General features: G+C 43.7%; 1 protein-coding gene across 8 annotated transcripts in view; it reads right to left on the bottom strand.

Moving 5' to 3' along the window:
* Positions 1–17,224: 17,224 nt before the first annotated feature.
* Positions 17,225–26,552, bottom strand: part of SLC2A3 (solute carrier family 2 member 3) — an 87,691-nt gene continuing 78,363 nt past the window's right edge. For all 8 annotated transcript variants that reach the window (XM_049627056.1, XM_049627053.1, XM_049627052.1 and 5 more), the window contains 4 exons: positions 22,601–22,705; positions 22,127–22,228; positions 21,462–21,665; positions 17,225–19,762 (listed from right to left, as the gene is read on the bottom strand). In XM_049627056.1, the coding sequence (XP_049483013.1) occupies positions 19,544–19,762; positions 21,462–21,665; positions 22,127–22,228; positions 22,601–22,705 (630 nt within the window). In that variant the 3' untranslated portion in view covers positions 17,225–19,543. The remainder of the gene's footprint in view (positions 19,763–21,461; positions 21,666–22,126; positions 22,229–22,600; positions 22,706–26,552) is intronic.

The raw sequence follows: 26,552 nt of genomic DNA, 5'->3' as shown, positions 1-26,552 counted from the left end.
TTTTGCTCCACTTAGCATTATATCTTCAACCTCTTTGCATGTCAGAATTTAGAGGTATATATCTATTTGGAAGAATCCTAAAAATCGATAATTACATTATTTAAAATTTATTTATTTAAGTAATCTCTACACACAAGGTGGGGCTCCAAACTCAACGACCCAAAATCGAGTCGCATGTTCTTTCAAGTGAGCCAGCCAACCACTCCTATAGTTGCATTCTTAAAAAAGATTTCCTATTTTCCTGAAATGTATCAGCCAAGGTTGAGATGGTCTCCTTCTTGAATATTCTCTTTAACAACATTTCTGACGGGAAGAACATCAGGGTGAAGTTCAGGTCATTGAACTACAGGGAAATATTAAGTTTGGGGGCTCTTTCTTACATCTCAGTGTGACTTTGTCATTCCCTTAAAAAAATAAAAGCTATTTGTACAATATTAAGAGAAGATCATTACATAAAGTTAACTTTCAACATCACTGTTAACTTTGATATTATCTTTCCAGACATTTCCATGTGTACACGTGACACACAATAGAATTATAACCTATTTTTCCTATCCTAATATGGAATACCATCAAGCATTTTGTTCTGTAACTTGCTTTTTCTACTTAAAAGTATATCCTGGGGTGGCCAGGGGTGGAGGGGAGCGGTAGCAGCTGGCTGGTTCAGTCAGGAGAGCCTATGACACTTGATTTCTAGGATTGTGAGTCCCGAGTCAACGTTGGGCATAGAGCTTATTTTAAAATAAGTGAAATTAAAATTAAATAAAAAGGATTGTGCTCATGAACATAGAAAAATGAATGTTTTTATTTATTCTCTCTCTCTCTTTCTCTTTTTTTTTTTTTTTTTTAAGTAATGTCTACACTGAATGTGGGGCTTGAACCTACCAACCCAGAGATCAAGAGTAGCACACTCTTCTGACTGAGCCAGCCACGCTTGGTTTAATTAAAAAAAAAAAAAAAAAAAAAAAAAAAAAAAGGACCTCCTGGGGGGGTCAGGGTGTTGAGTGTCTGACTCTTGACTGGGGCTCAGGTCATGATCCCTGGGTCTGGGATCCAGCAATGGGGCTCCATGCTGAGCCAGGAGATTCTGCTTAAGATTCTATCCCTCTCTCTCTGCCCCTCTCCCCTGCTTGCCCTCTCTTTCTCTCTAAAATAATAATAATAATGTTAAAAAAAAGAGAATATATCATACAGATCTTTCCACACCAGTAAATTTATTGTTTCTTCATACCAGTAAATTTAGAACTGACTCAATTGTTATATTACACATTACAGATGCACTGTAAGTTATTTAAAATTGCTTCTGTTTTGGTGATTTACCACTACAAATTATGTTGCTATTAACATATATATGCTATTATATATTATAATATATAATATATATTATGTTGCTATTAACATATATATACATATATATGTATAGATATATACACACACAATACCTAAGAAGGTAAAAGATTGCTCTTTGAGAATAAAGTTAATAAAAGCAAAATTCACTATCTTCTTAAGTAAGCCCTATAAAAGCTTGACAAAGTTGCCAAGAAGAATGAGGAGAGGTGCAAACTCAATTTTAAAACCTTTCACTTACCCTTTTGGTCACAGAATCGCCAGGAATATAAACTAGTATGATAGAGATAAGGCAGAAAGGAAATTAATTATAAGTGCACCTGCCAAGCCCCTCCATCTTTTTACATCCCTTTCTTTTGAAAATCTTGCTCTCTCCATCCTCCGAGAGGAGGTGGTTGTTACCTCCGGTGTCATATTTAAGTTACTTTCTCATATTTCAGTTTTTAAAATTCACTTTTTCTTCGTTTTCAGCTTCCATTTCCCTTTCGGTTTGGACCTGAAAGGAAGAAGCGCACCGGGTCGGTTTGCCTGGGTCGTCTGAATTTCACAGCCTAGATTCAAAGCTTTTGGTGCGGTAGGATTAGGAGCCTTGCTTACTGAATTTCAAGCACCCGGTTCTCGGGGGTAAAGGACAAGTTTAATTCTGTTCTGAATAATCCTACTATTCAGAAAACTGGGTGTCTACAGGGAAAAAAACAGGCCACGACTGCAAACCTAAAGGAAAGAGCAGATAACTGCCAGACAGGGGCAGGCAAGTGGGGGAGGAACTTTAGTAAATATTGCATGCCTCCTGGGGGCCGCGTGAGCTTTGCCTCAAGCGGGAGATAAAGAGAATTTGTTAAATAAAGAAGCCAATTGGGGCAGACAAAAGCTTCTGGCACAGGAAGTTAGTTCGAGTGAGGATGCTGAAATGTAGGCATTTGAATAGGTTCCTCTGCGTGAGGTTGAAGCGAAACCTGATTTAAAAGAAGCAGCAGCTGCTGGCAAGTTTTTCCTTGAAGGATTCCCGGGTTGTGGGTGGTTGATGTAAAACCGTGTTCCTAGAAGAAAGCGTTTCTTGAGAACTTGAAAAGGTTAAGCTAAGAAATTACTTCGCCAATGGTAGCATTACCTCCAGGTATACTACCAAGCAAGCTATCAGAAAAGATCAGGTTAAGACGCTAGAATCAGAGGCCCGTGGGCGGCTCAGTCGGCTGAACGTTGGAGCCTTGATTTCAGCGCAGGTCATGATCTCATGGTTCGCGAGTTCGAGCCCCGCCTGCGGCTCCGGGGCTCACAGTGCGGATTGTCTTTCTCTCTCTCTCTCTATGCCCCTCCCATACTTCGGCTCTCCCCGTCTCTCAAAATAAATGAACATTAAATATACATATACATTTAAATGCATCCATTAAATATACATATGTATTTAAATATATATATTCAAGATATAAAGGTGCTAGAAACATATGAAATCAATCTAATCACACTCTCACGCCACAAAGTATGGGGAATGAGATGGGTCACGCTCACATAGGGACAGGGCGCAAGGAGGATAGAAAGGGTAGCGATGTTCATATATGTCTCTGGTGCCTGATGTGACTGCAAAGACTGAGGAGCAGAACCTGAGATCGAAGGGCTGGGGTCGTGCAGAAGGAATGTCCCTGGACACAGTCACACAGGCATGCTCTATTGCAGACACTGTGGCAAGTATTCCTGGCCGCAAGAGCAGCTCTCCTTAGCTTGATGAACCGCTGTGGAATTTATTTTCACTACCTGAGCATTATACATGTGGGGCTGGAATGGGGTCAAGGATGGATGGCCAATTTAAGTGAAGACTTAACAGATGCTGCTGGGCTGCCTGAGTGGCTCAGTTGGTTGAGCGTCTGACTCTATTTTGGCTCGCGTCAGGATATCTCGGTTTCAGGAGTTCGAGCCCCATTTGGGGTTCTATGCTGACAGTGCAGAGCCTGCTTGAGATTCTCCCTCTCTCTCTCTCTCTGCCCCTGCCCCGCTTGCTAAATAAGAGGTGCTAAATAAGGCTTCTCTGGCTCCTTCCATTCCTTTCAGTGCTCTGTGCACATATACTCTGCCCACCTAAATCTAGTATGTCCTACTGGCTGCTAATTTCTCTGTAATTAATGTGCCGTATGTGTTACAAAAATTTCGGTTCTGTTCCATAGTGGAAGTGAACATTCTCAGACAATATAGTAAGTGCGCATTAAACTGTATAAGCCACGCAGTTCCTGTCGTTTTTGCAACCATAGATCGCCCCTGATTCTTAGCCTTCCCTCGATCCCAGATCTCATTTTTTTTTTTTTTTTCCAGGTCTCATTTCTTAAGTCTAAATCCTTCCTCAGCCACTTAAATCCTAGGATCATACTTAACATTCCCCAAACTGTGTAGGCTTTAAAGGTTCCTCTGGTGTTGCCCTTTGACCCATTCAGCACAATTATGTTAATTTCCACTGGTTCTCTGATCAATTCTTATTCATATAAAAAAGGTTTTTTTTTTTTATCTGTTGAGACTCTGCACTACAATCCCCATCAGGATGAGAGAAACATGATTATTATTCTTAACTCCATCAGCGGCTTTTTACTTTGTCTTTCCTCATGCCACGTGCATTTTCCAAAAGAATAGTGGAAAATAAAGCCAGTTTCAACTTGGAGGAAAATAACTATGTATGAGTACATGTAGACAGCATTTCTTTTACATGGGAATAGATTTATAAATTTGATTTCACGTGATCCTTAAGCCACACTCTGAAGTTAACTACCATTTCTATGTAAACGAAACGGAAGTTCTGGAAGTTTACAGAACCCAGCCAATGGTGTAGGGCCTTCTCTTCCGTCTGAGTTGACTACAACCCCTGTCTCCACTGAGAAACTGCACCCCCCAATACCTCTCCAATCCACTGCAATTCATTTTCTGTTCTCAATGAGCCATTGTCATAAATCAAACTAAAATGTAAAAAACATCATAAAATTCACCCTTCATTAGCTCAGTCAAGGAATATTGGTTAATACTTCCTAGGTATCAGGTATTTTGCTAGGTGTTGGAGGTTATGCCTGTCTTCTTGGAGATAAGACAGACAGTTAAATGCTTTGACCTTGGATATTACCTTACCTGACTCTAACATTTATAGCAACTATGTGCCCAGTATTGTGATAACTACTTTAAATGCATCTCTTATTTAATTTTCATAAAACAAGATGAGGTATGATTGTCCCATTACAGATGATGAGGGTTGGAACATGAATAATAACTTCCCTATGGACACACATCTAAGTAGAGCTGAGTATAAAACCCATAACCTCAGCTATACTCCTATACACATTTGTTTCCATTTCAGAATGCTGGTGTCCGGGAGCAAGAATTCTGTCCCCTTCCAGAGTCCTTTTGATAAGAGTCAAATTGACATGAGACAGATTAACAAGAGAAAACCAAATTTAATAGCATACATACGGGGAATCCACACAGGCATGGAAATTCCAAAGGCAGTCAGGCAAAATGAGGTATATATGTCTAACTGAGCTAGGGAGACTGGGATAGGGGACTTTGAAGGGAAGGAATGCAACTCATAGGGCAGTAAGAACAGATGTCTGTTAATTAGATGTTTGCCTTGCCATACAGATAAGGCAATAAAAATAAAATTTATCTCTGCTAATAACCCTTATTCTCGTAAATGCCTTTCCCACCGTTACCTTGCAGACCTTGTAGGGCTTCTCCTCTGCTAATGGAAGTATTCCACGGGAGTCCGCCCTCAGACCTGTTCTATTAACAGTCTTCATGCTTTACCCTTCTTTGTCACTGGCACCCCTACACCTCTAGGCTAATTATTCTCAAGTCTGGATCTTCAGTTTACGACTCTGCAGCGCCCAGATCTCAGACATGTCTGCCTACTTGGTATCTCCATTTACACTAACCTGATTCTGCCACTCAGTTTCCTCATCTGTAGAATAAGCATGAGTAAGGGGCGCCTGGGTGGCTCAGTCGGTTAAGCGTCCGACTTCGGCTCAGGTCATGATCTCACAGTTCGTGGGTTCGAGCCCCGCGTCGGGCTCTGTGCTGACAGCTCAGAGCCTGGAGCCTGTTTCAGATTCTGTGTCTCCCTCTCTCTCTGCCCCTCCCCTGCTCATGCTCTGTCTCTCTCTGTCTCAAAAATAAATAAACATTAAAAAAAATTAAAAAAAAGAATAAGTGTAATACTTTTCTTATTTTGTGGTGAGGATTGGCGCTAACGTAGGCAAAACCCCCCAGGTAGGCACTCAGTGAATGGTAACCGTACTTCTTATGGACATTTCACTGGCATTGCAAATCTAGCACGTCCAAAATCAAACCCATTATCTTCTTCCCACACTCCTCTTTCAGGATTTTCTGTGCAGGTTCATGGCAAGATAATCCATCCTATTATCATAGCCAGATCCTGGCAGTTATCCCAGGATATTTACTTTCCTTCATCTACCATATCCAAATAGTTCCTAGTCAAGTCTACCTTATTATTATATTCCAAACCACCCGGCAGGTTTCCATATTAGCTACTAATATTGAGCACCAACTGTGTAAGAGTTTTTTTTAATACTCCCTTGAATATTCATTTAAAGAGGATATCGTGGTGCACCTGGGCAGTTCAGTCAGTAAAGCATCCAACTCTTGGTTTTGGCTCAGGTCATGATCTCACGGTTTGTGAGTTTGAGCCCTGAATCAGGCTCCGCGCTGACAATGCAGAGCCTGCTTGGGATACTCTCTCTCCCTCTCCCTGTCGGTTGTAGACTACTTAATATAAAAATTAAGAACTTTAAAAAAACATTACAGATTGAAGGGAGACTGATTTGATATTTGGTATGGCCCTTCTGAAATGCAGTCAGATAAAAAGACCCAAACCAGGTTCTCTCCAATTAAAATCCACTCCAATTAAAATCCCCTACCATTTGTGACCTTGAGCAAGTTACTCTGCAATCTTTTGTGTTTCAGTTTTCTTGTAGGTCATGCTTGAAGCTATTTCAAAAGGTTCCTGTGAAGATTGAATGAGACATTCATCTAATATGATTTTTTTTTTTTAGGTCATGGACTATAGGCAATAAATAATGTCAGTTATTGGCATAGAAATACAAAATGTGAATAGCTTTCTAACACTCCTGCGAATGTATGCTGAGTCATTATTCAGCCAACTACATAAAGAAACTCATTGCATCAGTGTTGGGAGTAACCAAAAAAAAAAAAAAAAAAAAAGAAAGTCTAAATGTCCATCAATAGGACTTCGCTTAAATATGTCCTGATAAATCCATATACTGGAGTATTTTTACAGCCATTAAAAGCAAATAAGGGGTGTCTGACTGGCTCAGTCAGTAGAAGATGCAACTTTAAAAAAAAAAATTTTTTTTAATGTTTATTTTTGAGACAGAGAGAGACAGAGCATGAGCAGAGGAGGGGCAGAGAGAGAGGGAGACACAGAATCTGAAACAGGCTCCAGGTTCTGAGCTGTCAGCACAGAGCCCGACGCGGGGCTCGAACCCACGAACTGTGAGATCATGACCTGAGCCGAAGTCGGACGCTTAACTGACTGAGCCACCCAGGAGCCCCAAAGATGCAACTTTTGATACCCAGGTCGTGAGTTCGAGCCCATGTTGGGTGTAGAGATTACTTAAATAAATAAATAAATATTTAACAAAAATTTTCTGATGGTAAATTGTATTTTCTCCCTTTGTTTCTTAGTCTCCCTTTGTTACTGATTTACCAATTACATTAATCTTCAAAGAACTAATTTTTAAATGTTAATTTTTTTCTCTAGCCTGTCTGCTTTCTATTTCACTAATTTCCACTGTTTATTTTTCCTAAAGAATTTTTTTTAACGTTTTATTTTATTTTTTGAGAGGCAGAAAGAGAGCGCAAGCAGGGGAGGGGCAGAGAGAGAGGGAGACACAGAATCCGAAGCAGGCTCCAGGCTCTAACCTGTCAGCACAGAGCCCGATGCAGGCCTCGAACCCACGAATGGGGAGATCATGACCTGAGCTGAAGTCAGATTCTCAACCCAACCGACTGAGCCACCCAGGCCCCCCTCCACTATTTGCATTATTATTTTCTTTCTTACTAACTTTGGGTTTAATTTGCTTGTCTTTTTTAGCTTTATAAGAAGAAAATGATATTTGGGTTTTATTTATTTATTTATTTATTTATTTATAATTTTAATGTTTATTTTTGAGAGACAAAGAGAATGCGTGAGCCCATCAGCCAGGGAGGAGCAGAGAGAGGGAGACAGAAGATCCCAGGCAGGCTCTGCCACAGACAGCAGGGAGCCCTATTCAGGACTTGAACTCACAAACCGTGAGATCATGACCTCAGCCTGGGCAACTGACTCAGCCACCCAGGCGCTCCACATATTTTTCAATATAATCACTTTCAGCTATAAATTTCTGTCAAAGCTCTGATTCAGCTGCAGCCCACAAATGTTGATAAGTTGTATTTTATAATTTATTTAAGAATATTTTCCAGTGTTCCTTGTGATTTATTTTTTGGTCCATGGATTACTTACTCACAAGTTTTCTTTCTTTCTTTCTTTTTCTTTCTTTCTTTCCAAGTCTTTACTTTTATTTATTTTATTTTATTTTATTTATTTATTTATTTAACGTTTATTTATTTTTGAGACAGAGAGAGACAGAGCATGAGCAGGGGAGGGGCAGAGAGAGAGGGAGACACAGAATCTGAAACAGGCTCCAGGCTCTGAGCTGTCAGCACAGAGCCCGACACGGGGCTCGAACTCACGGACTGTGAGATCATGACCTGAGCCGAAGTCGGATGCTTAACCGACTGAGCCACCCAGGTGCCCCCCAAGTCTTTACTTTTAAATAGTCTCCACCCCCAACATGGGGCTTGTACTTACAACCCCAAGATTGAGAGTCACATGCTTCACCGACTGAACCAACCAGAGGCCCCTAAAGTTTATTTTTAATTCCCAAGCGTTGTGATTTTCTAGTTGTAATGTTATTACTGATTTCTAATTCAGTTCTGTTGTGGACAGAGAATATACTCTGTAAATCTCAGTGTTTTAAATTTTATTAAGACTTATTTTATGGCCCAGCATGTTGTTTACCTTGGTCAACATTCCGTGTGCATTTGAAAATGATGTGTATTTTTTAGTCACTGGGTGGGTGTAACATTCGTTAAATGTCATTGAGATAAAAGTGGTTGGTAATGTTCACATCTTCTATATACATGCTGATTTTTGAGTACCCTGCTCGTTAGTGAGAGGTGGTGATTAAACTCCAATATTTTTTATTTGTCTCTTTAGTCTGCCTGTTTTTACTTCACGTATTTTTTAAAAAAATTTTTAATGTTTATCTTTGAGAGAGAGAGAGAGAGAGCACACATGTGCGTGAGTAGGGGAAGGGCAGAGAGAGGGGGCCAGAGGATCTGAAGCAGGCTCCCCACTAACAGCAGAGAGTCTGATGTGGGGCTCGAACTCACAGAAACATGAGATCATGACATGAGCCAAAGGCAGACACCCAACCAGCTGAGCCACCCAGGTGCCCCTACTTCATGTATTCCTAAATAATTTTTTTAAGATTTTATTTTTAAGTAATCCCTATACCCAAGATGGGGCTCGAGCTCATAACCCTTAGATCCAGAGTCGCATGCTCCTCAGCACCTCAAGTAATTTAAAAAAAAAATTTTTAATGTTTATTTATTTTTGAGAGACAGACAGAGCACAAGTGGGGGAGGGGCAGAGAGAGAGAGAGAGAGAGACGAAAGAGAATTCCAAGCAGGCTCCACACTGTCAGCACAGACCCTGAAGCAGGACTAGATCTCATGAACTGTGAGACTATGACCTTAGCTGAAACCAAGAGTTGGTTGTTTAACCAACTGAATCACCCACTCAGGTGCCCCCAATATTGTAAAGATAGTAATGCTTCTCAAATGAATTCATATTCAATGTTATCCCAGTTAAAATACCAGAAGGATTTTCACTGGAAGTTGAAGAAATTAATCCTGAAAAATTCCAAAGGAAAATGAGGAGGGAGTAGCCCTGCAGCCCTTAAAATATGTAAGCAATTTGGTGCTGCAGAAAAAAATAGATCAATGGGACAAAGATGATCCAAAATATCCCCAAGTACATATGCAAAAAAAAATTTTTTTTTAAATGTTTACCTATTTTTGAGAGAGTGTAAGGGGCGGGGGGGGGGGGGCGCAGAGAGAGAGGGAGACACAGATTCTCAAGCAGGCTCCAGGCTCTGAGCCATCAGCACAGAGCCCAATGCAGGGCTCAAACCTATGAACCTGAGCTGTGAGATCATGACCTGAGCTAAAGTTGGACACTTAACTGACTCAGCCAGTTAACCCAGGCGCTCCTAAACATTTTATTTTAAAGTAATCACTACGCCCAATGTGGAGCTCAAACTTAACAACCCCTAGATCAAGAGTCACATGCTCTACTGACTAAGCCAGCAAGTTCCCCTAAATAACTCTCTCTTATTATTATTATTATTTTGTTAATGTCTGGGTTGACAGTTTTTGTTTTCTTTCTTTCTTTTTTTTTTTTTATTGAGAGATAGAGGTCACAAGAGAGCGAGGGTGTGGAAAGAGAGAGAGAATCCCACAATGGGGCAGACAGAAAGAGAGAGAGAGAGAGAGAGAGAGAGAGAGAAGCAGGGCTCGAGCTTACCTGATGCGGGGCTTGAACTCAGGAACCTTGAGATCATGACCTGAGCTGAAGTCAGCTGCTTAACCGACTGAGCCACCCTGGTGCCCTAAATTAACTCTTTTAATTAAAGTTTGCCTGGCATGTCTTCTTCTTCTTTTTTTTTTTTAATTTAAGTTTATTTATTTTTGACACAGAGAGAGACAGAGCATGAACAGGGGAGGGTCAGAGAGAGAGGGAGACACAGAATCGGAAGCAGGCTCCAGGCTCTGAGCCATCAGCCCAGAGCCCGACGTGGGGCTCGAACTCACGGACCGCGAGATCGTGACCTGAGCTGAAGTCGGCCGCTTAACCGACTGAGCCACCCAGGCGCCCCGTGACACGTCTTCTTTTATTCTTTTCCTTTTGGGTTTCCAGACTTCTAGGCTCTCATTAAAGCCACATACCTGTTTGCCAATTCTTCCAGCTCCACTGGTCCCAAGCCATAGTCACCTTTTACCAGGATAATTACAGTGGCTTCTAACTGTCCCTCTGCATCTATCCTTGCCTAAATTTAGCGCAAAATTTCTTTTAGGTATATGACTAAGGATGGAATTATTGGGGCATCAGGTAGTTGTATTTTATCAGTTACCTTTTGCTCGTACAGCCCCCGAATACAGTAGCTTAAAATAACAAATTTTTCTTATCCCTCATGAATCTGCAAATAGGCTAGGAGTGGTCAGCAGATCCAGGCTGGGTTTGGCTAAGCTTCAAGCCACAGATCGAGTTGAGTGAGGCTTCTCCCTGAGGCTTGGACTAAGATATCTCTACCTGTTTATTTTGGAGGCCAGTCTAAGTTTGCAGCAGTTACCCAGGGAAGCTTTGCCCTTGGCAATGGCAGATATGAAAGAGGGCAAATGATAGTAAGGCATGATCTCTTAAGGCAGAACTGACATAGCTATTTCTTCTGCCTTATTTTATTGGTCAAATCAAGTCATATGACTGAGCCTGAAGTTAAAGGAAAGCATAACAAAATAAAAAAAAAAAAAAGGGGGCCCCTAACTGGCTCATTTGGAGGTGCATGCAACTCTTGATCTCAAGGTCCTGAGTTCAAGTCCCATGTTGGGTGTCGAAAATACAAATAAACAAACAAACAAACAAGGAAAATGGAAGCACACTCCTCTCTTATAGTAGAAGGAACTTGTCTTAGTCTGTTAGGGTGGCTATAACAAAAATACCATACTAGGTGGCTTATAAACAACAAAAGTTTATTTCTCATGGTTCTGGAGGCTAAGAAGCCCAAGATCAAGCCACCAGCAGGTTCGGTGTCTGATGAGAGCCTGCTTCCTGGTTCATTGACTGCCATCTTTTTGCTGTAATCTCACATGAGGGAAAGAGAGAGGAAGCTTCGGGGGTGGGTGGAGAGCTTCTGTAAGGGCATTAATCCCATTTATGAGAGCCCCACCCTCATGATCTAATCATTTCCCAAAGGCCACACCATCTAATACCATCGCCTTGAGGGTTAGGAAGGAGTTCACCGTGTGAATTTGGGGTTGGGGGGGACCCAAACATTCAGACCATAACAAAACTACAAAACACTTAGTAGAGAGCATGGAATTGGGGGTGGGATGGGGTGGGTGAAGAACTGGGGCGATGCATTTTCAATTTTTCCCAGAAAGCCACCGCTTTCTCAAGTGGTGGTACGATTTTACACTCTTACTTAGCAGTAAAAACAGTTCCCGTGTTTGCACACTTGCCCACAGCTGATGTTTACAGTTACGAAGTTTCGCCACGGCGCGAACAATGACAACAAATGACTTAAAGTTGATCCAGTTGAAGTCCTAATACTCAATGTGATGGTATTAGTTGGTGGGGTCTTTGGGAGGTGATAAGGTCTCGAGGGTAGAGCGCTCATGAATGAGATTAATGCTGTTATAAAAGGGGTCCAAGAGGGCTCCCCTTTCCCTTCCACCACCTAAGGATACAACCTGAAGTGTGCAACCCAGAAGGTGGCCCTCACCAAAGCAAACTGGCACACTGATCTTGGACATCAGGCTCCAGGCCAGAACTATGAGAAATTTCTGTTGTTTATGAGCTACCTGGTCTGTGGTATTTTGTTAAAGCAGCCTGAAGAGACTAAGACATTAAGCATTTTTTAAATGTATAGATCAATTTGGGGCGCCTGGGTGGCTCAGTCGGTTGGGCGTCCGACTTCAGCTCAGGTCATGATCTCACGGTCTGTGAGTTCGAGCCCCGCGTCGGGCTCTGTGCTGATAGCTCGGAGCCTGGAGCCTGCTTCCGATTCTGTGTCTCCCAGCTGTCTCTCTCTCTCTCAAAAATGAATACACATTTAAAAAATTAAAACAAAAATGTATACATCAATTTGACTCAGGTCATGAGCTCACAGCTCCTAAGATGGACCCCTCGGAGGGCTCTGTGCTGACAGCACAGAGGGGGAGGCTGCTTGGGATTCTTTCTCTCTGCCCTTCCCCCATTCATGAGAGTTCTCTCTCCCTCTCTCTCTCAAAATAAATAAATATTAAAAAAAATGTACCGATAAAGTAGTGTTACGTATAGTCATGCTCCCGTGAAACAGAGATCTAGAACTTTTCATCCTGCAAATATGAAACTCTATACCCATTAAACAAAAAGCTCCCCTTTTCCTCTTTCCCTGGTTCCTGACAACCAGTGTTCTACTTTCTCTTCCTGCAACTTTAACTACATGAATTTATTTACTTACTTACTTATCTATTTATTTATCTGGACTACGTTAGATACCTCATACAAGTAGGATCACGCAGTATTTGTCTTTTTTGACTGGCTTATTTCACTTAGCCTAATGACCTCACAGTTCATCCATGTTGTAGGATATGACAGGATTTCCTTCCTTTTTAGGGTTAAATAATATTCCCTCAGATAAACATACAGCATTCTGTTTATCTATGATCCATTGATGGATTTTGGGGTTACTTTCACTTATTGACTGTTGTGAATAGTGCTGCTATAAACATGGGTATGAAAAATCTCTTCAAGAACCTGTTTGCAATTCTTTCGGATATATATCCATAACTGGGATTGCTGAATCATCTAGTGTTCTATTAAAAAAAATTTTTTTTAACATTTATTCGTTTTTGAGAGAGACAGCATGAGTGGGAAAGGGGCAGAGAGAGAGAGAGAGAGAGGGAGACACAGAATCTGAAGCAGACTCTAGGCACTGAGCTGTTAGCACAGAGCCCAATGTGGGGCTCGAACCCAGGAACTGTGAGATCATGAACTGAACTGAAGTCGGATCCTTAAGGGACTGAGCCACACCGGGGCCCCTTAAGGTGTTCTATTTAAAAATTTTTGAGGAACCTCCATACTATTTTCCATAATGGCTATACTATTTTACAAAACCACCAAGAAAATTAAAAACGTTGTGCTTCAGGGACGCCTGGGTGGCTCAGTTGGTTAAGCATCCAACTTCATCTCAGGTCATGAGATCACGCATGGTTCGTGGGTTCGAGCCCCAGGTGGGGCTCTGTGCTGACAGCTCAGAGCCTGGAGCCTGCTTCAGATTCTGTGTCTCCCTCTCTCTCTTCCCCTCCCCCACTCACACTCTGTCTCTCTCTCTCTCTCAAAAATAAATCAATATTAAAAAAATAGAAATAAGAGAGGCAGAGACAGCGCACGAGGGGGAGGGACAGAGAGGGATGGAGCATTCCAAACAAGGCTCCACGCTGCCAGCACAGAGCCCGATGCGAGGCTTGAACCCACGGAACTGTGAGATTATGACCCGATGCCCAAATCCAGTTGGAAGCTCAACCCACTGAGCCACCTTGGTGCCCCTGGAATTAATTTCTGAAATCTATCCTAACTCACGTGATTCAGTCCCATCAATTAAGTCACTAAGCCTAGGGCAATCCAGGAAGGGTAAAGTCGCTTTATAAGGAGACAGGTGGGAAACACCTGCATTGCAAGGTTTGCTGGGTTATGACCTGGACCAGAGCCAGTCAGTAATCGTTCTAACTCTTTCGAACAAAACGGACTCAGGATGACTGGTTTGCGGCCGCCCACGCCTGCGCAGTGAGGGCGCCGCCGAAGCCCCGCCTCTCGCAGGGTCTGCGGTTTCCCAGGCGCCAGATCAGCTTCCAGCGACGCCGCGGAGGGCGGAGGAAGTGGCTGGTCGAGGCCGCAGGGCTGGCGGGGCTCCGCGGCCTGGGACCCCCCCCGCGCTCGGTGCGACCTGCAGCAGGGGTCGCGGAGAGAGCAGGGCGGCGACCGGAAGGAGGAAGGTGGCTGGGTGCCTTGGCGGACGGCGGGTTGCAGCCGCGCCGGCAACCAGGGCCCGGATCAAGGACACAGATGTAACACTGGGTGATTCGTTGGCGTCACTCTTTGGGGATCGACACCCGGGAGGTTCTCTGTGGTGATGGGCCGGCGTGGGGAAGACCGGGAACGCAGAGCCAGAGCTAGCTAGAGGGCTGGGGCCTCACCAGCAGCCTGGCCCCCCGCCTCATCCGGCAGCACCCACTCCAAGCTCAGGGGCCACCTTCTCCCTTTCCTCTTTTTCACTTGCCAAAACCCTGGGCAGGGACCGCCAGCCCAACCTCAGCGGCAGCCGCACAGTGGGAACTTCAGCCAAATAACTGCAACAAACGCTTTCGGTTATACATACATACATACATAAATTCATTCATTCATTCATTCATTCAACTTGAATTTCATCGAAGCACCGGTAGGCTTTGGGAGGTGTGGAAATGGTAGATTCAGCCAAGGATCGCTTCGGACGGCCAGCCATCTAACAGTTGTGCCGCTTACCGATTTATTGCTCCACAGCTCCAAATTCATCCTTCAGTACCTGTTGGTAAGGGATAGAATTCCTTGAAATCATTTCTTCTTGAGAGCGTTAAGCACAGTGAAGTTTTCTCAGTAGATGGTGCTGCGGATTCCGGTGGCCGCACCACAGGTGACAGGACATTTGGTGGCACCCTGCCCCAGCCACACACCCAGAATGCAGGCTTCTTCAGTCACCTCACAGCCTCCGCCTCTGTCTGGCAATCACTTTCCACAAGGCCCAAAGCGCCGCCTTTCCCCGCCCTGCCCCGCCCCCCCAACCATGTTGGTGTCCCGACTGACTCCCTGGGTACCCTCGATTGTCCCGCCACTAGCTGTGGCTCACCTGCAGTTGTTCCCTGCTTCCCTGGCCACACTGGCTCTGGCCTGTGCAACCCAGCACATTTCTCTGCTATCCAGTAGACTGCAACCGTGCCTTTTCCAGTAAGATATGAACCTCAGCTTTGGGGAGATGCCCTCTCTTCCAAGTCTCTCTTTGGATACTCTCCCTCAGCTCTAGGATACCATATTGACCCGTCCTATCTATTATCTTTTACTTACTCTTATTATACCTTGGTATCTTTTTCCCCCCCAGCCTCATGATCAAGAGTCGCATGCTGTACTGACTGAAACAGCCAGGCCTCCCTTGATATTCTTTATATTACATTTTCCCTGCTTAAATACTTGTGCAGTTTCTTCGGTGTATTTGTTTAAAAAAATTAAAAATTATTTGTCCTCCCCCCACCCCAATCAATCAATCAACCAATCACTGTGTGGTTTCTGTTTTCTGATTGGAACCAGACTGATAACACTTAAACATGTTAGCTGTTCAACAGTGTGCACGTATGAGTGAGACAGACCAGGTCCTTGCTTTTATGGGGCTTATATTCTAGAGGTTGTTTACTAAGACCTAACTTACAAGGTAGATTGAGCCGCACAAAATGTCGAGGCCGAGGGGCGCCTGGGTGGCTCAGTCGGTTAAGCGTCCGACTTCAGCTCAGGTCATGATCTCGCGGTCCGTGAGTTCGAGCCCCGCGTCAGGCTCTGGGCTGATGGCTCAGAGCCTGGAGCCTGCTTCAGATTCTGCGTCTTCCTCTCTCTCTGACCCTCCCCTGTTCATGCTCTGTCTCTCTCGGTCTCAAAAATAAATGAAGGTTAAAAAAAAAATTAAAAAAAAAAATGTCTAGGCCGAATATTCTAAGTACAAGGGGCCAAGTGTAAAGAACCCACTGATAATGAACTTGATGTCTTTGAAAACTAGAGGGCCCAGTGTGGCTAGTCTGTGAGCAGAGTGTCAAGAGATGAAGTTGAAGAAGCAGACCTTTTCCCCGAACACATTTTGAGGGCAGTTTTGAAAATGAATGAAAGCAGTATGCTGGAAGTTACACCAGGGCGATCGCAGTAAACTGGGATGTGTGGTCCCTGAATTAACAGGCCACAGGAAAGGAGCCTGCAAGCCAGTTTACAAGATGTAATTGGAAGTCTTTAAGATCAGTCTGGTTGCTGGAGAATGAATTACAAGGAAGCAAAAATAGAAAAAGGGAGCTGCGATCCCCACAATCGTGGAGAATATGGTGCTCTCCCAGGGCTCTTTCAGGTCAGGGTTTCATCCTCATCACCTCTCACACAGAGTACCAGTGGAGGGATTATGTTGCCAGTAAGGAAGGCTTTATGGAGCTCACGCCTGGACTAAATAGAGATAAGTAGCTGTTCACGTGTCTTTAGGAAGTGATTGGAAATGTAGGGGAGTGTTAAAGTAATAAATGAAGGCATGAAAGGGTTAATGAGAGGGGTGCCTGAGTGGCTCAGTCTGCAGCTCAGGTCATGATCTGGCGGTCCATGCGTGTGAGCCCCAGGTCGGGCTCTGTGCTGACAGCTCAGAGCCTGGAGCCTGCTTCAGATTCTGTGTCTCTCTCTCAAAAATAATAAACATTAAAAAAAAAAAAAGTGTTAATGAGTGATGAAGTGGGTGTAGGTGTTTTCCTGTATAAATAGGAGCTACAATATGGTAAATCAAACCTTGCCCTGGGTGGGTGGGGGAGTGATCCGTAGGGGGCTTAAGTTTTGTTTTTTGTTTTTTCTGTAGTTGACTGGAAGCTACTGAAGGATTTTGAGTAGGATGGCGATATAAATACAGTATGGACGTCTTAATCAGTGTAGGATGAATTTCAGAGAGCAAAGACTAGAGGGGAAAGGAAGGAAGAAAGCACAAGAGAGAAAAGCAGAATTCTCATTCAGGAAAGGAAGCAACGGTAATTTATTGAGTGTGCAAAGCAACGCTCTAAGGCTTTTCACTTCATCTGTGTGATAAACATGTATCGCTATTTTTATGTGTACTAGACTCTCATAAAGAAACTTACTCAAGACAGCGACAGGCACTGTGTGGCCAAACCAGGACTTAAAGCTGATTTTGTGTTCCAGGAAGGACAAAAACACAGCAAAGCATAAATGAAAAAAGACAAGCCTGTGATGTCATATGTACATTCAGAATTTTTATTTCAAAACAAAGAACCACAGTAACATTAGTAATAGAAAATCCATTTGGAAATATTCACAATCCGGTCGCTGCGAAATGGGAAGACTTCCACCTGCTAACTGCCAACCCACTGTTTTTGAGGAGCCAGAAGTAGAAGGGCGGTTAGAGGAAGTCACCTGTTCAAAGCCCCATTCCAAAAGCTCTGTGAGTTTTGTTTTGTTTTTCTTTCCAGCGGCTCAACGACCAGAGGGGACAGTGAGAACTGGGAAGTAAAATACTGTCATAGGCAAGGGTTTGGCTAAAGGGCCTGAACTGTGTAAGCACCAAGGAGAGAGAGGGTGATCAAGCAACATATGAAAGAGGGAAGACAGAGTAAATGTCATGGGGTCCAATCTCCATTTATTCAAATACTGGGAAACTAGAGATTTGTGGAGGTGTCTGTGAGCTGGGGCGAACAGAAACCCCTCCATCTCATCTAATTCTCCGAAATGCTCCAGAGTTAGAAGTCTTCAGTTTGTTTCTTTGTCCTCTTAAGAGAAAGGCCTCCCACTACCCCATGACTCCCCTCCAACGACCTCCAGAGGCCACATGTCCTGATCTCACACTTCTTTCCTACTCCCACTGTCTGGGTCTAGGGTGAGATGGAATCTACCACCAGCAGTCTCCTTAAGGAATTCTCCCCCATCTCTCCAACAGGGAAAGGTAGCCAGATGAGACTGAACTGTATAAAGTCTGGAAGAAAACCATAGATGCAAATTCCACCCAGAAGAGGCAGTGTTCTCTGTATATAGAGAGATGAGTTTTAACACATTCTGTTCGAAAGGGGGGGCTGTAGAACACCAAGGAAACAAGTTACCAATAAACTACCTTACCCAGAGCAAAGTGTCAGTGCACATACATTCATACTCTCTCAAGTGTGGGTTACACTGCACACTTACTCATAACTGTCTCAAATGTACGGCCCCGAAGGGCACTTGACGTAACACTATGGAAATATGGCAACAGATGAACACACATGCAATGACCTTAAAGCGACAACATATAGTTCAACTGGATAATAATCGTTCAGGAAAAGACCCACCCCCAGAGCTGAGGTTACAAATTCAAGGTAGTTACCAACATTCTCCTCTGAATTCTTTTAAAGCTATGGCTTAAAACAAAATAAAAATCAACAACTAAAATCTCCTAAAGAATAGCATTTAGAAATACTGAACCTCTACCAAGAACCAATATTTTGGGATGCTCATTGGGAAGGCTCTCCCACCAGGCAGGTGGTAGGAGCTCATTAAAAAAACAAAATACAAAAAAGTGAGTCCACTACAAGGGGAGGGAGTTGTTTGGTCCAGCGAGGGGAGACAGGATTGCTAGAAACCGCCTTCCCTTCTTCGGACTCCAACCAAAATTAGAACCCGTTAACCACCATTAACTACAATGCCCATCTCAATAATAACCCGAGATTTCAAGTAACACTACATAAAATCTTAAACAAAGAAAAAAGTTCCAAAGGTAACCAGTAGCTTAATACAGGCACATGACTTCTCTGAGAAATTTAACTTGAGAGTTTCCACCTGAAGGACAGAAATCGCTGAGAGGCAACGCGCAACATTCACGCACCCCATCGTACCCCCTCCGATAACACATTACTTTTCTCTGCAAATCTTCCCTTATTGCACCTTGACCTCGCCAGTATCGAATCTTCTACCCTATAAACCTCTCTTTAAGCGCCTCCCTCTAACCTCAATTTCCTTACGTTTCCATTATTTGGTAAAATTACTTCACACTTAAAAAAATAAATATTTATGCAATAAAACCAGAAGGTAAAAATAAATAAAACTCAAGTTAATCTGCTCTGCAGAGAGCTGTATGGAAGCGAGGAAGGTGCTCGTATTTAATCCCTCTCTGCCCTCCACACTCCTGTAGATCTGCTTCCTGGTAAGTCTGGGGTCAGGGAAACTGTACCTCACTCTTACTCCCCTGTAGGCCCTTGTGGGGCCACAGTAGAAGCCAAGGGAGGAAGAGCTGGCAATGTTGTCATAAGCCAAGTGGCCAGTCTCTCCGGAGATGAAGCTAGGTTCACTTGGTCTCTTCTACACGGAAGAGAAACGTCCAAGAACTGAAATGTTTCGAAAGCCATTGAAGATACGACTAAGTCCAGCATTGGGCTCCTCTGAGTGCTCATGGTGTGTGAGGGAAGAGAAAGGAATCAAGTAGCAGCATTCGGAAACAGTCCTGGGTTACAACCTGATGAGGTCTCTCCCTCCTCTGGGGAGAGGTTGCTTTTCCGTGTTGGGAGGGAGGCGGGGAGGAGGCACGGCTTAGACGCTGGTGGCGGTCTCCTTCTCGGGCTGGATGCTGTTCATCTCCACGATGGGGCCTTTCTCACCTCTGACAGCCTCCCTCGCCTGCCCTTCGAAGGCTCGTGTGATTTCCTCAAAAGTCCTGCCACGGGTCTCAGGGACTTTGAAGAAGGTGAAGATCAGGAAGATGACAAGGAAGCCAGTAAAGATGATAAAAACATAGGCTCCTAAATAGAACTAGTGAAAAGATATAAAAAAAAAAAAAAGGAGCATCAGGGTCAAATCTGGTCGTGGCCAAACTCGTTTCCGTGCCGTCCATTTCTAGTAGGCTCCAAGACATAACCTCTCCACATTTAACAAGAACATCAAGGCTTCCTCAGAGATTTCCGATGCCCTTGCTAACTTACTAGATTTCTCTGCAATTTTGAGCCGTTCTTTTTCCTCTTCACTAAAGTTCCCTGCTTCTAAATACCTACGGAGTAGTTTAGGACTGTTGAAGATGATTTTTAAAATCCGGGTTTCTGGGGCGCCTGCACGGCTCAGGTGGTTCGACGTCCGACTTTTGATTTTGGTTCAGGTCCTGGTCCCAGAGTCATGGGACTGAGCCCCACATCAGGCTCTGTACTTAGGATAGAGTCTGCTCAAGATTCTTGCTCTTTCCCTCTGTCCCTCCCCTGTGTGTGCTCTCTCTCTGTCACTCTCTGTTAAGTACAATTTAAATAAAACAAAATCAGATCAAATCTGGGTTTCTGAAAGACTCACAGAAATAGGAACTGCTTCCCAGAAGTCCACTGCAAGTTCCTTTATTTAAGGAACCAACTCCAGGTCATTTTATTTATTTATTTTTTTTATTTTTTTAATTTTTATTTATTTATTTTTTTTAATTTTTTAACGTTTATTTATTTTTGAGACAGAGAGAGACAGAGCATGAATGGGGAAGGGTGAGAAAGAGGGAGACACAGAATCTGAAACAGGCTCCAGGCTCTGAGCTGTCAGCACACAGCCCGATGCGGGGCTTGAACTCACGGACCGCGAGATCATGACCTGAGCCGAAGTCGGCCGCTCAACCGACTGAGCCACCCAGGCGCCCCTCCAGGTCATTTTAGAATAGGAGCTGTCTCATCCATTCATTGACATCCCTTTGTGTAGTGAGCCTTTAAGGTCACGAAGTCATGAATGCGAATTCAAATTATGGATTTAAGTGTTGGTTTGGAATCCTTGGAGGCTTAAAACTATCATTGTTTCTAGGCAGAACTATGCCTGTAATCACCTCGGACTAGTGGTCTTTTAATAAAAGTTCCCAGTTTTAGGGTGCCTGGGTGGCTCAGTTGGTTAAGTGTCTGATTCTTGATCTCAGCTCAGGTCATGATCTCATCGTTTGTGGACTTGAGCCCCGCATCGGGCTCTGTGCTGACAGCACGAAGCCTGCTTGGGATTCTCTCTCTCTCAGCACCCCCTCACCCATGCACGTGTTCTCTCTCTGGGGGGCGGGGAGGGGTGGGTTCCCAGTCTTACCCTCCTGCTTCAATCCTTTTTTGCCATCATTCCTTCTTTTTCTATATGCCATTGAAAATGAGAAAGAAAATCTGTTTTAAAACACTTGATATCTAATCCTCTGTGGTGTCAGGAAACAGATTTTAAACCTGTTGGCTTAAGTGAGCTGGTTTTGAGACTGGCTAGGTGAATTTTGTTTTCTTTCTTTCTTTTTTGAGAGAGAGGGAGAGGGAGAGGGCACAAGTGAGTGAGGGGCAGACAGCGAACCCCTACAAGGGGCAGAGAAAGAGGGAGAGAGAAGCGGGACTCACCCAAAGTGGGGCTCGAGCTGAGCTCACCTGACGTCGGAATGGAACTCATGAACCATGAGATCATGACCCGATGCTTAAACGACGGAGCCACCCAGGCGCCCCTAAGGGGAGTTTCGTTGTAATTTACTTACTGCAGCTGAAGGGAAGAGTAGCCCCACCAGAAAGTTGGAGGTCCAGTTCGAACAACCAGCCACTGCCATGGCAGCTGGGCGGGGTCCCTGGCTGAAGAGTTCGGCCACAATAAACCAGGGAATGGGGCCTGGGCCAATTTCAAAGAAGGCCACGAAGACCAAGATAGCAGCAATACAGACAAAACTCATCCAATTATAGTTATCCTATATGAGAAAGGAACAAAGGCAAGTGAGTACTAAAAGACAGCACAACCTGGCTAGGATCTAGCCTCCCAGAGATGAGGACCTACTGAGCACGAAAAGCTCCCTGTGCTGGGGTCCAATGGGGTTACTGGACTATCTAGCCAAAAGCCCTGGGTTTTTGAATCCTAACCTTGTGCTCACCTCACACACAGGTCATTTTCACATTGAGATCATTTCACTGTCCGTAAAATGGGAGTCATTATTACTTCAAGATTACTTTAAGAATTAAATTACATAGGGTATTTTACAAGCCACATGTTATCCGAATACAAGAATTGTAACAGTTTAACTACCTATCGCTGATGATCCACTTTTCTTAAAACTCTGGACATGTGACCTTACGGATCTTCCCACCTGTGTCACCTGTAACCTCTTCTACCCGCCTCCCCCCGCCCCCCTTCTTTTCCTCCAAGAACACTCACCTTTAGTAACAAGGAGATGGTCATGAGGATGGAACAAAAAGCCATCCCTCCAAGGCCAATCATATGCAGGGTCCTCCTCCCTGCCCTTTCCACCAGAAACAGCTATAAGGAGAATAACAGAACATGAAATTTCTGCTTTCCCTTTCGTGAAAACGCTGCATGAGTTACCCGAATCTGCCTTCCCAATGGCGGGATACTTGTTATGGTCACCCTGCCCATTTTAGTTCCAAGCTGAAAGCATACTCTGTAGTCCCCGCACACCTCCCTCCTTCTCATGCACTTCCTGTTTGCTTGGAGGGAGCGAAGTCTGCTTACACCCATCACTCCATAGCTTTTCTTTCCCCGAAGAACAGGCCAACAAGGTTTAGGTGATGGTGGGGAGGTGGAAGGCCGTGAAACCCATCTTTGAACATGTGTAGTAAGAACTGCCCCCCGCTGGCCCGGCCCTGCAAACTACCAAAGCACCCAACTTACAGAAACGACAGTGAAGATGGTATTAACCACACCCGCGCCAATGGTGGCGTAGATTGGCTCCTCGACGCCCGCATCTTTGAAGATGCCTGTTGAGTAATAGAACACCTAGTGGGAAACAAAAGATGCAGCTCTGAAACCGCAAACAGGGAACCCTCAAAAAGTAGACTCGACCGTCCCAGGAGGTTAAGGGGGTCCTTTCTGGGGTTTTGTTCAATCACGGTATCTTTTCTGCAAATGGATTATCTTCTGAATCTTACCCCTATTCTCTTCTTAGTTCTTGTCAATTCTAGCTGCTTGTCTCCATTTTTTCTTGTACGCTTACTCCTTCTGCTCCATTTAAGTCTCTTCCTTAACATCTTTTTTACCAACTTAGATTTAAAGGTTTAAGTCATATTAATTTTTTCAACTGAGCCTTGTGTGTTTTAAAGTTTTTTTTTTTTTTTTTTTGGTAAGATCTACACGCAGTGTGGGCCTCGAACTTGTGACCCCAAGATCAAGAGTCAAATGCCTTTCCAACTGAGCCAACCAGCAGCAAGCCCCTTAAGTAAGCTTCTTCAATAGATAACTACCCTAGCCCTGAAAACAGTGATAGGTACACTGATATTCTAATTTGATGGTGAAGCAATTGAGGAGTAACCTCAAGCCTGTACATGTAATTGGAAGCAGAACTCGGGCTAGAATTCCTAGCTCTGGGTCCATCCTAAGTGTTTCAGGAAGTAATACCTCCTATCATTTTAACTTTATACTATTCAATAAGCTGCTATTTAACGTGTACGGTTATGTATGGCTGCTACAACTACCACGGTTAAAGAGATGTCAAAATATTGGACTCAGACTTCAAGGTAATAAGGGAACAGTGCCTGGCAGTGTCTAGATCATCTAGGCTCAGTCCCTCAGGTTTGAGTCACGAGTTTATGATTTCATCCAGAGTGTTTGTCTCTACAGCAAAATTCGTCAGACTTTTTCATGAATATATGCATCTATACTGGGATTTACCTTTCAAGAAACAACTCTTACCACCTCAGATAGAAACCACGTATATTTGTATTTTCTAAAATAAGACTAAGGCTGTGCTTTTCAAATTTTTTATTTTTTTTAAGTGTATTTATTCTTGAGAGATAGAGATAGAGCGCAAGCAGGGGAGGGGGAGAGAGAGAGGGAGACACAGAATCCGAAGCAGGCTCCAAGCTCTGAGTTGTCAGCACAGAGCCTGACGCGGGGCTCGAACTCGTGACCTGGGAGATCATGACCTGAGCTAAAGCCGGATGCTTAACCGACTGAGCACACCCAAGGCTGTGCTCTTAATAAATTTTTTTTCTTAAAGTTTATTTATTTTGAGAGTGCATGTGGGGGAGGGGCAGAGAGGGAGGGACAAAGAATCCCTACCAGACTCTGTGCTGTCAGCATGGAGACCAGTGTGGGGCTCGAACCCACAAACCATGAGATCATGAGCTAAAATCAAGAGCAAGATGTTCAACCGACTAAGCCAGACAGGTGCCACAAGGCTGTGCTTTTGGAAGCAGATCTGCGGGCTCTTGGTTTAGTCGGTAGAACATGCGACTCTTGATCTCAGGCTTAGAGTTCAAGACCCACGTTGGGTGTAGTTTACTTTAAAAAAAAAAAAAAAAGAAACTAGGGCGACTAGCTGGCTCAGTCAGTAGAGAATGCAGATCTTGATCTCAGGGTTCTGAGTTCAAGTCCCATTTTGGGTGTAGAGATTAGTTAAAAATAAAATCTTCAAACAAGGCAGGCAGGCAGGCAGGAAGGAAGGAAGGGAGGGAGGAAGGAAAAAAGATTTGTAGTATCATCCCAATCAAAAATTGCTGCTCTAGAAGAGAAGGGGGAGCTAAGACTGTTAAAAAAAATTCCAATAATACTTAATATTATAAAGCTTGTGAGAAAAGACATTTGAACAATTAAACCTAGCAATGAATAGTTATGGCAATACTCTCTCTTATCTAAAAGCCTATACAACAAAAACCTAATACATACGTACACATCTCAAGGAAAGTTCTTACACTCAAATTACTTTGCTATTTGCTGCTATCAAGTGGGATTCAAGCTAACTCGTACATCATCTCACCCTCAAGCAGTTTTACTCTGCTAGGTAAACACTACCCAACCTCTGACCCTCTGCCTTTTCTAAGGAAATTAGAAAACACCGTTTACTCAAATGTGGGTTGAAAAAGTGTTTTCACACATCATTTCCTGAAGTGGGAGGAGTCTGTACTGCAGAGTGCTAATTCATCATTCGTAATTTTCCAAGAGTGGGCTTTTTCTGATCCTGCTTCACAGGGCCTTGGAGTCTAAATTATGCATGCTGGGTGCGAGTGAGGTGCACAATTTAAGGAGGCGCTCATGTTTAGGACCACTGGCTTGCACCTCGATGCCTCACTCTAGTCCCAGCCCTGCTGCTCTGGAAAGTCTTCAGAGTGTATTTTACTACAGTGATTTTTTTTTTTTAATTAAAAAAAAAAAATATATATATATATATGTGTGTGTGTACATACATACAAATATACATATATATACACAAATATACATATATATATTTTTTAATTTTTTTTATTTACATTTATTTATTTTTGAGACAGAGAGAGACAGAGCATGAACGGGGGAGGGTCAGAGAGAGGGAGACACAGAATCTGAAACAGGCTCCAGGCTCTGAGCCGTCAGCACAGAGCCTGACGTGGGGCTCGAACTCACGGACCGCGAGATCATGACCTGAGCCGAAGTCAGCCGCTTAACCGACTGAGCCACCCAGGCGCCCCTATATATATTTTTTTAAGTAACCTCTATAACCAGCGTGGGGCTTGAACTTACAACCCCAAGATCAAGAGTTGCATGTTATACAACTGAGCCAGCCAGGTGCCCCTGCAGTGATTTTTAAAGCGACAAAATTTGAGAACGAGATTCATTGAACTATCTTTCCTCCCAATTTCTGATATTACATCCTCCAACCCTGCATGAGAAGCACTGCTATTTCAGATACAAGCAACCTTCTTGGCGTGTTGCGGAGAAAAGGCCAAAGGCCAACTTGCTACAAAATGATCTAATCATATTGATCAGAGAGTGATGAGAGGGGCACCCGGGCGGGGCGGGGGGTGGGGGGGCCTCAGTTGATTGAGCGTCTGACTTTGGCTCAGGTCGTGATCATAGTTTGTAAGTTCGAGCCCAGCGCAGGGCCCTCTGCTGTCAGCGTGGAGCCTGCTTCGGCTCTAAGTAACCCCCCCCACCCCCACCGCCCCTCCCTAGCTCTCTCTCTCAAAAATAAATACACATTAAAAAAAAGAAAGAAAGAAAAGACTGGTCAGAAGCTCTCAAGGCATTCATCTGAAATTTAAAGAGGCAGAACAGCAGTATGTCTCAATTACAAATATTTTATCTGCAAATGGATAGAAGATAGGGGAATACCCTCTCTTACCACATCGAAGACTCAAATGCTGAAAGGTGATTATATGCATAGAATATAAGTTACCTGCCAACTGTCACCTTCCATTTTGCTCCCCACTTTAAACGATCAGTCACTATTCTAGTTGTAAATATACATATAGAATAGTATATGTATACCTCATGAATGGATTGCCTCATTATTCCCCTGGGCTTTACCATACTTTCTAGACTGTAAAGTCCTGGGAAAAAAAGCCACGGCAGTAAATTCTTGGATCTACTTTAGTTGTATGGCTTACATTATCTTTGATGACACGAGATAAGATTGAGCAGAGTTAGGGGCACCTGGGTGGCACAGCTAGTTAAGTGTCTGACTCTTGATTTCAGCTTGGGTCATGATCTCATGGTTTGTGGGTTCGAGCCCTGCATCGGGCTCTGCGCTGACCTCGCAGAGCCTGCTTGGGATTCTGTCTCCTTCTTCTTTGCCCTTCATGCACTCTCTCTCTCTCTCTCTCTCTCAAAATAAATAAAAATTTAAAAAAAGATTGACCAAAGTTAAAGA

This window comes from Panthera uncia, chromosome B4 (assembly GCF_023721935.1).
Source record: "Panthera uncia isolate 11264 chromosome B4, Puncia_PCG_1.0, whole genome shotgun sequence".
Lineage (NCBI taxonomy): Eukaryota > Metazoa > Chordata > Mammalia > Carnivora > Felidae > Panthera > Panthera uncia.
This window is presented reverse-complemented; position numbering and strand designations above follow the sequence as displayed.